Raw genomic sequence first — 13,872 nt, 5'->3', positions numbered from 1 at the left:
TACCGTTAGAATGTAAGAATGAGTGAAGAACAATGAGATGAGGGATGAGGAAGAAGATGGAGAAGTAGAAGAGGGAGAAGAGAATCGATGGTATTAGGGAATAATGTGTTGTGAGTGAAAAGCTCACTAACACCAATATATTACCTACACTAATATATTTACAAGATATTACACATACCTCCCTAAGGAAGAAAATGGAAAATAAAATGTAACATGACAAATCACTAAACTACCCTTAGTGAAACATAACTAATACATCTCTAACACTCCCCCTCAAGCTGGAGAATAAATATCATGCATTCCTAGCTTGGACAGTAGAGAACTGAACTGATGATAAAGAAGACCCTTGGTGAAGATATCAGCCAGCTGATCTCCAGTCCTCACAAAAGGTGTGCATATATAACCAGTGTCAATATTCTCTTTAATAAAGTGTCTATCCACCTCTATGTGCTTTATCCTGTCATGTCGCACAGGGTTATGGGTTATACTTATGGCAGCCTTGTTGTCACAATAAAGCTTTATAGGTGCCTCAGTATCAAATCCCAACTCTTGGACCAACCTTCTCAACCAGAGGAGCTCACACTCCATGAGCCACGGCTCTAAATTCTGCCTCTGCACTAGACCGAACCACCATAGGTTGTTTCTTGCTCTGCCATGAAACTAGGTTTTTACCTACAAATGTGTAATAGCTTAATGTAGATCTCCTATCAGAAACTGAGCTAGCCCAATTTGCATTGGTAAAACCTTCTATCCTCATGTGGTTATGCTTAGAAAAAAGTAATCCTTCTCCTGGAGAGGACTTCAAGTACTAGAGAATGCGGTAGACCACATCCAAGTGCCCACTCTTGGGAGCATGCATAAACTGACTCACCACCCCCACTGCATAAGCAATGTCGAGACGAGTTAAGGACAAATAGATAAGCTTCCTAACCAACCTTTGATATTTCCTTGCATCAACAAGAGAAGGGCCAGCATCTTCTCCAAGCTTATGATTCTGCTCAATAGGAGAACTTGTAGGTTTGCAGCCTAATATTCCTGTTTCTTTCAATAGGATCTAGAATAAACTTCCTTTGGTATATATTTATGCCCTTCTTGGATCTAGACATTTTCCCCAGGAAATATTTTAAGGGTCCTAGATCCTAGATCCTAGATCCGTAATCTCAAACTGTTAGGCTAAGTAGTTCTTCAGATTGGTTATCTTAACTCTGTCATCTCCAGTTACCACAATGTCATCAACATAGACAATCAGAGCTGTAATGGTGCCACTACTATGCTTAATGAATAGAGTGTGATCAGCCTGACTCTGGGAATAACCATTCTTCAGAATGGCTTGTTGGAACCTTTCAAACTAGGCCTTTGGAGATTGTTTAAGGCCATACAAAGCTTTCTTGAGAAGGCACACCTTTCCTATAGCTAAAAGGAACTTGAAGCCAGGAGGAGTTTGTATATACATCTCCTCCTCTAAGTCGCCATGTAGAAAAGCGTTCTTCACATCCAATTAATACAATAGCTAATCCTTATTAGCTACCAGAGATAAAATAACCCTTATGGTGTTATGCTTAGCCACAGGAACAAATGTCTCATGATAGTCAATCCCATACACTTGACTATATCCTTTTGCCACTAGCCTTGCCTTACACTTTTCAATAGTACCATCTGACTGGTACTTGATTATATAGACCCACATGCATCCAACTAGAATTCTCCCCTTCGAAGGTCAACCAATTTCCAAGTACAATTTTTTTCCAGGGCCATCATTTCCTTAGTCATGGCTTGCTTCCACTTAGGGTCAGACATAGCTTCAAAAACATTCTTAGGAATATAAGCAAATAAGAGAGCAATAGTAAATGCAACACCTGTAGGAGAGAGAGAGTCATAGGAAACAAACTGGGCTATAGGATTAGTACAAGCTCTCTTTCCCTTCCTAATAGCAATAGGAAGATCTATCTCTGATGGGGAAGAAAGGATATTACCTGACTGAGGAGGGTGGATCTCAAGAGTTGGATTTAAAGAGGACTCTTGGCAGGTCTTCTTGTTCCTCCTTCTATACACAATGGTCTTCTTTTTATTACTTGAACCTGAACCATCTCTTGAATGATCACCAACATCAATAATATCCACCTCTTTGTGTTTCCCAATGTCAAGTATAAAAGGAGAGATAGGCAATGGAGAAAGAAAAAGAATCTCATCAATAGCCTTTTCATTTCCTTTATGCTCCCCCTGAAAAGGATGCTGAGGAGAGGCAAAAAAAGGGCCAGACTCAAGGAATGTGACATCTTTAGAGAGGAGCCTTCGTCTGGAAGAAGGATGATAGCACTTATATCCCTTGGTAGTGGAGGAGTAGCCAAGAAAGATACACTTAAGTGCCTTGGGGTCCAGTTTGGTCCAAGAAGATTTATTAATATGGACAAAACAGGTACACCCAAACACTTTGGGGGGAAGAGAGAAACAAGAAGACTGATGAGATAAGATGTCCAAGGGAGTTTTGGAGCCAAGTAGTTGTGTTGGCATACAGTTGATCAAATAAGCAGCAGTAAGAAGAGCATCATACCAAAAAGTTTTAGTAACATGCATGTCAAAGAGGAGACTTCTACTGACCTCCAACAAATGGCGGTTTTTCCTCTTAGCTACCCCATTTTGTTGGGGTGTGTCAACACAAGCTAGCTGATGGAGAATGCCATGGTCAGTAAAAAAGTCCTGAAGACCACCATAGATATACTCCCCTCCTTTGTTAGAACGAATAATTTTAATTTTGGTGTCAAACTGTGCACATACGATATGATAAAAAATTTTAAAAGCATCATACACATCACTCTTGTGCTTCATCAGAACAGTCCAAGTAGCACGGGAAAAATCATCAACAAAAGAAACGAAGTAACGAAAACCAAATAAAGAAGTAGTAGTAGAAGGTCCCCAAACATCAATGCACAATATGAATAGGAACAGTCGATCTATTACCATGACAACAAAAGATGATTGAGGTTCAAGTAGGTAAAGTCCCTTCTCCTAACGCCCAATCCTGAAAGAGAAAATGAGAAGGAAAAAAGGTGACAATAGTTTAAGGATTTTGTCAGATGACTCACAGATAAGAGATTACGGATAAGGTCAGGAACGTGAAGAACAAAATCAAGTGAAATGGAAAAAGTAATAGAAATGCTACCATTACCAGAAATGGAGGAAAGGGAGCCATCGGCAACCCTGACCTTATCTCTACCGGAACAAATAGAGTACGAATCATAATAATGGGACGTACCAGTCATATGATCCGTAGCATCCGAATCAATAACCCAAGATGGAGCTGTGGAAGGGGTAGATGAGGAAACTTGCAATGCGAAAGTTGAGGACTCTGGCGTTGTAAGGGAAGAAGATGATGAGCCTCCCAGTTGAGACATGATCCTGCGGAATGTTGTAATATCCTCCCTAGTAAGGGAACTATGCTCTAGTTGCGGGCTAGAAGCAGACCCTGTAGTAGCATGCTCGGCCTCAACACTGTGGGCTCTAGCTACCCCACTATGTCCACCATAAGCACCACTAGAACCACTACGCATGCCAGGAGGTCGACCATGAAGAACCCAACATCTCTCTTTGGTGTGCCCAGACTTCCCACAATGATCACATCATCTGTCATCTCCGTGAGGTGGGCCTTGGCCTTAGCCACCACCACGCCAATCCTTCTAAGAGCTAGTAGTAAGAGCCGACCGTTCAAGAGAAGGGGTATGTTCCATGGCCACCCTCCTGGTCTCCTCACTCTGCAAATAACTACACACTTCATCAAGGGATGGAAGAGGAGATTGATCCAAAATTTGTATCCGGATTGGCTCATACTCAGGATTCAATCCACCAAGCAAAATAAGAACCCGTTCTTTCTCAAGTGTCCGATAAATCTTAGCTTCATCCTCAGGATTGGACAGTTGGAGGTCCCTATAGTAATCATACTTCTCTCAGAGATTAATGACAGTGTTGCAGTACTCAGAAATGGTCCTATTCCCTTGCTTCGTACTAATGACCTTCTGAAGTAGTTGATAAACCTTGGCCGAGTCACCCACACGGTCAAAAGTCTTAGTAACACTGTCCCAAATATTCTTGACAGTTTCTTTCCTCATAAACCTTCTTCCAATCTCAGGTTTCATGGAAAAAATCAGCCATGTCATAACAGTGGAGTTCTCAGTCTCCTACTTTGGATATGTCGGGTCTTCTGGGTTAGGAGCCTTAATGGTACCTGTAATATACCCTAGCTTTCCACTAATCCGCAAGGAAAGCTTCACAGAATGAGCCCAATCCAAATAGTTGGTGTTGTCCAACTTCACAATAGAGATTTGGGTATATGGGTTATCAAAAACTATAGGAGGAGGAGCACCACTCGATACACTGGCTGAAAAATCAACAAAGAGGGTTCCAAGGCCACTATATTTAGACATATTGTAAAAAAGAAATGCACACACAATATGGGGAGTACACACTCTACCCAACTTTGCCTTCACGGGGACTAAGAGATAAACTCAACAAGAGGCAAACACATAATGCCAAAGCAAGCAAGATCAAGGCACACTTTAGTGCAAACAAATTAGGACATAAAACTTCAAGGGTCACAACCAAAACATCTCAACAAACAATGTGGCCAGATTCCATCACAAAATGAGCAAATAAGAAGAAAAACAGGTGAGGCGGCACAGTCAAACTTGCACAATAATGGGCTGTGAGCTCACCATTCAGTCCTCCTAGGACTGAGTGCTTAGAGGGCTTGTAGGGATGCTTTGGGCGATCCAAAGGGTGTGTACCTCACCTCTAAAGGCTGCCGGACGAGAGAGAGAACAAGGACTCCCAAAGGAGGGCTAGCGGTAGTCATGAACAGCCCAGTTTTTGTGGCTGTGAGCTTCAAACAGCATCAACCGTGTAGTTCTTCACATGAAACCTCCTCTTGAGTTATCTTTGACCTTCCTTCAAGCTCATCCGATAGATTCTTCAAGTTTTTTCACATAATGATCTCTTCCTTGGAACCTTTTGTAACCTAGGGTTCCAAAGAGAGAGAATAGAAGTAGGAAGCTTGTAATCCAACTCTCAAACCAAGGTCTTGTGCTTTGATACCAAGTTAAAATGTAAGAATGAGTGAAGAACAATGAGATGAGGGATGAGGAGGAAGAAGATGGATAAGAAGATGGAGAAGTAGAAGAGGGAGAAGAAGAGAATCAATGGTATTAGGGAATAATGTGTTGTGAGTGAAAATCTCATTAACACTAATATATTTACAAGATATTATACATATTTCCCTAAGGAGGAAAATGGAAAATAAAATATAACATGACTAAGTTTATGTCTTTCTTTGCTTCTCTAATATGTATAATATCTTGTAAATAGAAGTGCAAGTGAATAATGTGTTATATTTTATTGCAAGTGCAACTAATACATCTCTAATAGTTACCACCGTTCTTCTTGCAAGTTCCTTAAGTTTATGTCTTTCTTTGCTTCTCATTAGCATCCTCTTCAGGGGGAGAATAGAAGTGCAAGTGAAAAGGCGGCTCCATTCCGTTTCTTTATCCCTTGCCTTTTACTCCTTGTTCTTTGATATTGGGAAACATAAAGAAGTGGATGATATTGATACTGTAAATGTTGTTGATATTGGTAGCCCTTGTCATGAGAAGGATATTGTGTACACAAGAAGGACAAAGAAGACTTGCCAAGAGTCCTCTTTGGATCTACATCTTAAGCTTTCCCCTCCTGAGTCAGGTAACATTTCTTCTCCCCCTTTTGAATTAGACCTCCCCACTATTGTTTAAAAGAGTAAGAGAACTTGTACTAATCTTATAGCCTGGTTTGTTTCCCATGATGCTCTCTCCTACACGTTTTGCTTTTATAGCTACTCTTTCTTCTACTTCCATCCCCAAAACTATTATTGAGGTTATATCAGAACTCAAGTGGAAGCAAGCCATGTCTAAGGAAATGAAGGCTCTTGAGAAGAACTGTACCTAGAAACATAGTTTTTAAGGTGGTAAGGTGACAGAGGCGTTTGAGGGTCTTTCGGAGCGCCTTAGTGATAAGGCGGGCATAAAGCGTCGCCTTATCGACTAAAGCGTTCATGTATAATTTTTTTATAGAACCAATCTATTTGGCTCAAATCCTAGTTGAATCCTATTACTCATATGTTAAATAAATATTAAAGGTTCATATTCATACCAATGTAAGATATTCATCAAGAAAACAAATCAATAAAGTGAATAAACTAAGTTCATCTTCATCAATCATCAATCATCAATCATCAATCATCAATCATCAATCATCATAACATATTAACATATAATATAAATACATAATTATGAAACAAAATTATAAATATAAAAAAAAAAGACATAAAAAATACAAGTATTTATTATACTTACCTCTATGATGCCAAAATGAGTGCCTAAGCCCTAAGGTCATCCACTATATTTCTACTCCTGTCAAAGAAGAATGAAGCTCACTGCTGCCGGAGCAAAATGGTCGCCTACTCGCCTGGATCAGTGGTTCTTCCTTGTTCCTTGATTCCTTCTCAAAGCCCTTTCTTAAAAACCTTGATAAAATCCAAACATTGTTTGTGAATCGTGTTTTTGTTTTGTTTGTTTTGGTTATTTTTTGTGGAGTAAAGCTGATCCTATACATCTCAAGTGTTAACAAAACCATACACCTACCAATAAAAAATCTATATTCGGAATCTTCATCAAGTAATTTTAAAATATATATAAAAAAAAAAAACCCATAAAGCACCACTTCACGTAAGGCGGAGCACTGCCTTACCATCTCTAGACCGCATCAGCACGTCGCCTTACCAACGCCTTAAAAACTATGCCTAGAAACTGATTAATCTTCCTAAGGGGAGTATTCCAATTGGATGCAGGTGGGTTTATACTATCTACCACCAAGTAGATGGTGCTATTGAGAGGTATAAGACAAGATTGGTGGCAAAAGAGTACAGTCAGGTGTATGGAATCAACTATCAGGAGACCTATGCTCATGTGGCCAAACATAACTCAATAAGAGTTCTTTTGGCGGAAAACAAAGATTGGCCCTTATATCAGTTGGATGTGAAGAATTCCTTCCTCCATGGAGACTTAAAGGAGGAAGTGTATATGCAGCCCCTCCTGGCTTCAAGTTTTCGACAGTTGATGATAAAGTGTCTCCTAAAGAAGGCACTATATGGTCTCAAGCAATTACCAAAGGCTTGGTTTGAGAAGTGCTATTTTGAAGAGTGGATATTCTCAGAGCCAAGTAGACCACACAATATTTACCCGTCGAGGTAATGATACCATCAAAGCATCGATTGTTTATGTTGATGATATTGTGATGACTAGAGATTACAATAATGAAATAGCTGGACTAAAAGCCTATTTGGCTAAACAATTTGAGGCTAAAGATCTAGGACACTTGAAATATTTCTTGGTAATTAAAGTGTCAAGGTCTAAGAAGGGTATCGACATATGCCAAATAAAAACTATGTTAAACCTGTTGAAAGAAATTAGGATGTTGGGTTGTAAACAGGCAAGTTCTCCTATTGAGAAGAATCATAAGCTAGGAGAAGACTATTGTCCTTCCCTTGTTGATGCAGTGAAACATCAGAAGCTAGTGGGGAAGCTGATCTATCTATCTCTGACTTTCCCAGACATTTCTTATGCAGTGGGAGTAGTGAGCCAGTTTATGCATGCGCCCAAGAGTGGGCACTTGGATGTTATGTATCGCATCCTCAGATACTTAAAGTCCATCTGGGAAAAGGACTTTTGTATGCCAAGAACAATCACTTGAGGATAGAAGGTCATCCCGATGCTGATTGTATTGGATCCATCTGTGACAGAAGATCTACATCTAGTTATTGCACATTTTTTAGTGCTAACTTGGTTACATGGAGGAGTAAGAAACAACCTATTATAGTTAGATCTATTGCAGAGGCTGAATACAGGGAGTTTGTGAACTCATTTGGCTGTCTATTGGTTTTTTAGTAGGGGTACGACACTGAAGGACCTATGCGACTCTACTGTGACAATGAAGCAGCTATAAACATTTTCCATAACCCAATGCAACATGATAGAACAAAGCACCTTGAAGTAGACAGGCATTTCATCAAAGAGAAGATTGACTCTAGTAACATTTGCACACCTTTTGTGAAGACAAGTGATCAATTGGCAGACATCTTCACCAAAGGACTCATTCATCACCAGTTTAATACCCTCTTATACAAGCTGGGAATGTATGAAATTTATTCTCCAGCTTGAGGAGGAGTGTTGGAGTTTATGCAATAGGGGTACTTTAGGAACCATCTTTATATTAAGTTGTCCAAGTTTTATTTTCCTTTTTTTCTCTTTTACCTCCCCAGGGAAGACTGTAATTTCCTTAAGTTATTAGTTTGAACCTAATATAGGTGGGAAGAGCAAAATGCTCAACCACGAGCCCTCATCTCTCTCTTTCTCCTCTCAACTTCTCTCCTTCTTCCTTCCTCTTCCTCTCTTTCTCCCACATCTCTAACCCTAATCTCTCTAACTTCCAACCGATGCACCCTTTAAGTAGCCCAAGTAAGAATGAACTCCTAGGGAGAATAAAATATGTTTACTACATTAGAAACCAAATTACCAATACCTTGAGATATGCAAAAGTGGATATTTCAGGACTGAACAGGTGAAACAGGCTAAAAACATGTCAGAAGGTTTGGCTGGAAATATAAAATTGCTATGAGGTTCTCATGTGTCCACGAGAACTAGTCTAATTGGAGGGCAGTAAATATGTTCTCTGTTGAATGTATAGGGGATTTAGGAACTGTTCAACCTCTGTACAAAAGTTTTAGCTGACAGTTTGGATCATGACAGTTTCAAATCCTAGGATTTTAGGAACAGAAGCCTCATCTAATATTAGTGTTAAGCAGTAATTTAAAGACCAACTGCAATGAGTAGGTCCATGATTCATGACTATCCAAATGTCCACCTATTTTGGGGTTTTTTTTTCCTCTTCCCCTTTTTAGTGTGTGCATGTTGTGTGGTTTTATATCTACATGAGGGACAAGTCTATTATTCAGCATACAATTAGAGCAATTCTTGGCAGAAAAAGAGATTTGATAATCTAAAGAAAAAAATAGAATGGATCAACTCTTTATTACCTTCAACAACTCTCTTTTCAGGATTTTGATTATACACAGCTCCATCTCCTGCCACATGACCATAAAAACAAGAGTTTCAGGAATTCATAAGTGGAATCTCTGGAATGCAAACGGAAATATATACATATATATAATCTGTTAGAGCTTAAACAAACCTGAAAAATCTATTCCCCCTTCCTTCTGAGTTGACGTTTTCATATGTACAACTAAATCATCATTAAGATTTTCTAGATCCCCTATAAGGATCGTCGGTCTTGGCAAGTCATCTTTTTTCTCTTTTCTATATAATGAAGAATCCTCAGGAGATGCTTCCAGCACAACTACTTCTGCAATTATTGTGGGGATTGCTTGTAACAGACGCAACCGTTCTGATGTTGTCTGAAGTACCTGCCTTCTTTCTAGGTATTCACAGAGGGTAAAGCCCCAAATAAGTCAAGGATCAAATTCTCTGTCGATCAAAGTATAATGAGTGAGCTACTACTGGAAGCGGGTTCACACATAGTATCCCAGCAAAAAACACAATTATTTATTGACAATTTATTTAATTCAACCTGCTGCTGCATTTTGGGACAAATTAGCTACATAAGTTTGTCACAAGCATATTCTGCACCGGTCCAAGGATAACCATTCTGTATTACTACTTCCCAACAACCAAAGAATCAAAATCATCCGCCACCTGAGCACATAGGTGCCATTCTACACTCAAACCTCAAATTTGAAAACTTGTATAGGATGAACCAGAAAATGCGTGAGATTCTTGAATGGCATCCCATAGGAGCATACAACCAGTAAATAACAATGACACATGTTATTCACCAAGAAAACAATGATGAAGATGCATCTGCCACTGTCTACACATGTACGTACAGTGACCCTAAAAATGGCTGACACATCAGTGCACGAATATAGAAATAGTAATAGTTTCTCCTTGTAGGCAACCACTAATGTGCAACCATGGTTCTAAATTTGAGGTCGAAATTTCAGAAACTTGGTCAAAATAAAGTATTTTTTTGGGCTATTGCTAGAAATTTGGGTCAAAATTTCTGAAATTTGCCGAAATTAGGGTTGAAACCATTGGTCATCTCGGGGTGGGTCGAAACCCTTGAAACTTTCGATCCAAAATTACTGAGATTTAGAACTATGGGTGCAACTATATTTATTTAATTTTCATGCCACTACATACGATAAATTTTCATTCTGCAGGTAAATGCTCTTTCCCTCTCACGTTTGCAATTGTTTCTTTTAAATAAAAGGATATGCATGAATGTTTCCAGTAGTGTGGACATGGATGTCTAAGTTTAACATGTGTGGATGTGCCCACAAAAAAGAGAATATGTATCTTCTCGTTCCATGGATCCTAATCTCAGTAAATTTTTTCCTCGACAACAGCTCCTAACATCCCACAATAAGACATCCAATGCAACTCAACGTCCATTTCAAATTCACATATCCTATGACAATTCTTAGCTTTTTGGAAAATACAGATACAAAAAATAAAGTCAATCCTTCAGCATCTATAAAAACCCAGAAACTGCTATATATTACAGAACTTTTATATACGAAGATAGGATATTCTCTGCGCAATCCCTTCTCATTTGCTCGATCAATGAGGTTTTGTAACAGCACAAGCTCTTTGTCAATCCACTGAAATCAATTCGTTTGTGTAATAATTCAAAGCCAGAAAAGAAAGAACGATCAGAAACCGCAGAAAATTATGAAACTATAATTCAATCTCCAAACCTGAAGCAGAGGAGCGGAGCAGATATGCATACCAAAGGGGAAAAAAAAAAAATATATATATATATATATATACAGTCCTGAATAGTTAGAAGGAAACTCCATCTGGAATTCAGAAAATAAAGATATGCACCGGACAAACATTTCGGGTGGCCTCAAATAGGAAGTCAGCCAACTCAGAACATAAGCTGTTGATGTAATCAATACAATCAGATGCATGTTTCAGTATTTTATATACTGTTGCTGTAAATTATTTGAATCCAAAAAGAAATATTTAATAGGATGGTCGTGGTCATCTTCTACTTCAATTTTCAACAGAGTAAATAAAGTGTCAACTAGAAGAGTCCTAAGCATCCAGAAGAAGGCATCTGGAAATTGGAACTTATCCAAACGACTTGCACTTACTATATTTATATTTTGAAGGACAGCGGCCATCATGTTCTATTTTGGGGAAGTTGCTTGGTGCTATGGTGAAATACTGGTGAAATACCTGGGCCGCAAGTGTAAAGCCGTGGGTTCAAGTCTGAGGAAGCCACTTGTGCAAAAATTGTCAAAGGATTGTACTGACCTCAACCACCCCTACTGGGAAGCTGCGAAAGTGACACTTGCACCAGGGTTATAGCCCCTAAATGGCTGGCTATCACTTACCATTTCTTTCAGCAGCTCAGACAATGTGCTCCTCAGATGAAGCTCTATGCAATCAGCCGAAAGTAATAAGAGCACACATAGTTTTGTCAAGGCATCCAAGAGTCCTCAGGGTGCCAATGCGATCACACCTTACTGGATACAAGTAAGGCAACCCCCTTGGCCACCTGGGCATCACCATGGGTACTTTGGTCTGCCTAGAGTGGCTGGGTGGGCACCTGATGCTGTTATGTGTTTTTTTTTCCCCCCCCCCCCTTCTGTTATATAATATAAATTCTTTTGCTAGCCTTTTTATTTGGTGGTGTACGGGAATACAATACTTGGGATATATTGTGTCACAGATTCTTATTGAAAAAAAAAGGAAGATAAAAATAAAAAGAGAAGAGGGATCACACACTCATATCTTAAAGACTACAACCCTCTTCAACGCTTCCTTCCTTCTCGTGAGAATGCGACTTCAATTCCATTGTAGCAACTTCAACTCTGATTCCATTCCAGCCAGTGTATGGTATGCTTCTTCTGATTATGTAAGTTTCTTCTTTTTCTTCTTCTCACAGGTTCCTTTTTTAATTTCATTTTTTCCCTTTCTTCTCCTCTTTGTTACTTATTCTCTTTCCATTTCAATTGTGCTGGTTGAAGATACATTTGCTTGGGTAGTCAATTTTCTCATTTTGAGGGTGATACTCTAAAACTAAAGTACTAGTCAAAAGAGCTAGTGGTTGATATACTCAGTTTCTCCTTGCCAGAATTACAACCAGAGATTGGTGAGGACCATGAGGTAAGCTTTTCTTGAAAATTTCATTTTAGGCTCTTGAAGAATATGAATGAAGTTATGTTGTGTGAATACTGTTGGTTTCTATTTGCTAAAATGCTGTGGCTTCATCCTATGTCATGTTGTGCGAATTTGTTTGAATATTAGAATTTAGTTATTCTCCACCCTCTATTTTGTTGATTCTTGATGTGGCTTAATGTTGATTCTTTGATGTATCATACCAAATATGGTTATTGTTGTCAATTGTCTGCGCCTTCTACATCTACAAACAATGAAGCACTTTATGGTACACCATACACATAAAAAATCAAGCTTTGAATGAAAACATTCCATATATATTTAACTTCTCTTCTACCCTCCTCACCTGCATTTTAAGGACAACTTATAACAAAGAATCAATGACTTCTTGTCATATCTGAACATATACAAGACCATTGTTTATCTTCAGCAATTTGATTTGAATGTCTTTAGTCCATATAATTTTAAGTAATAAAACCAAATTATGCTCCTACTTGAATGGCAATCCTGACATGTCATCTATGACACAAAGAGTGAGATACCACCAGCAGAGATGTCATATAATATGAGTTTGTTTCCCTCTGGATAATAAGCAGGAAGGAAGAGAAAGAACCACAACAGGAAAAACAACCACCCTTGTCCATTGATTACTTTTAACATCAGAAAAATGATTGCCTACACGATATCATGAGTACGTACATGATTTGTTATATCCTCGTGTAAAATTCGGGCTTTCTGCTCAAACTCCACCTATAAAAGAACTTAAATTAGTTTTGCCTTGACCAATAAAAACTACATTTGACACTCAAAATTCAAAACATGAATAGAAGTCTAAAACAGGAGCAAAAACAACCAAATTATTTCAGCTTTGATCATCTAAATATTTCAATTTCAACGGGAAGCAAAATAGAAATTTACCTGTGATTCCAGATAAAATTGAGTGAAGTTAATTAGAAGTAACAATTTTCACTGGATCACCAAATCAAATTTTACATAACCAAAATATTTGAGTCTAGTCTGCGACCAAACATCAGGCTCAAAATTAAAAAAATTTAATTCCTTCCACACAAGAAAGAAATACAACAATGTAACATTAGATGGCAGCACTGAGTCCTATTAGTCTAAAGATCTTAATCAAAATGGCTCCTGTTAATAATGTTGTCCTTACGTGTGGTTTTTGAATTCTGGTTTTACGTATTCTGTGAGTAGGGGTTTAATATACTGGTTTATTATAACGTAGGTATACTTGTCTTTTTCATTTCTTTTAAATATATATACATAGGGAAAGGTTGTGCACACCGCTGGGGTGCCCAGCCTACGTCACTCTCTCTCTCCCTCCCCTCCTCCCGCTAGCTCCAAGAAAGCTACAGGATATATATATATATATATATTATATTTAAATATATTGTTGTAATTATTGTTATTATTACATATAGCTCACGGTAGGGCTGCCCAACCTAACCGTGAGCTCTTCTCTCTCTCTAATAACTTCTCTTCCTTTCTTCCTCATTTCTTCTTATCTAAGCTTGCACAGGTACTGGAATTAGAGTTTTGGTACTATAACATGGTACTATATATATATATATAT

General features: G+C 38.5%; 1 protein-coding gene across 4 annotated transcripts in view; it reads right to left on the bottom strand.

Annotated features, from left to right (window-relative positions):
• LOC122089052 overlaps positions 1 to 13,872 on the bottom strand; it is a 117,691-nt gene that overhangs the window by 14,487 nt on the left and 89,332 nt on the right. For all 4 annotated transcript variants that reach the window (XM_042658470.1, XM_042658468.1, XM_042658471.1 and 1 more), the window contains exons 8-10: positions 10,686 to 10,756; positions 9,268 to 9,527; positions 9,113 to 9,160 (exon numbers count right to left, since the gene is read on the bottom strand). In XM_042658470.1, coding sequence (XP_042514404.1) covers positions 9,113 to 9,160; positions 9,268 to 9,527; positions 10,686 to 10,756 — 379 coding nt within the window. The remainder of the gene's footprint in view (positions 1 to 9,112; positions 9,161 to 9,267; positions 9,528 to 10,685; positions 10,757 to 13,872) is intronic.

This window comes from Macadamia integrifolia, chromosome 9 (genome assembly GCF_013358625.1).
Source record: "Macadamia integrifolia cultivar HAES 741 chromosome 9, SCU_Mint_v3, whole genome shotgun sequence".
NCBI classification, from domain to species: domain Eukaryota; kingdom Viridiplantae; phylum Streptophyta; class Magnoliopsida; order Proteales; family Proteaceae; genus Macadamia; species Macadamia integrifolia.
The sequence above is the reverse complement of the archived record's forward strand: the minus strand, read 5'-3'. Positions and strand labels throughout refer to the sequence as shown.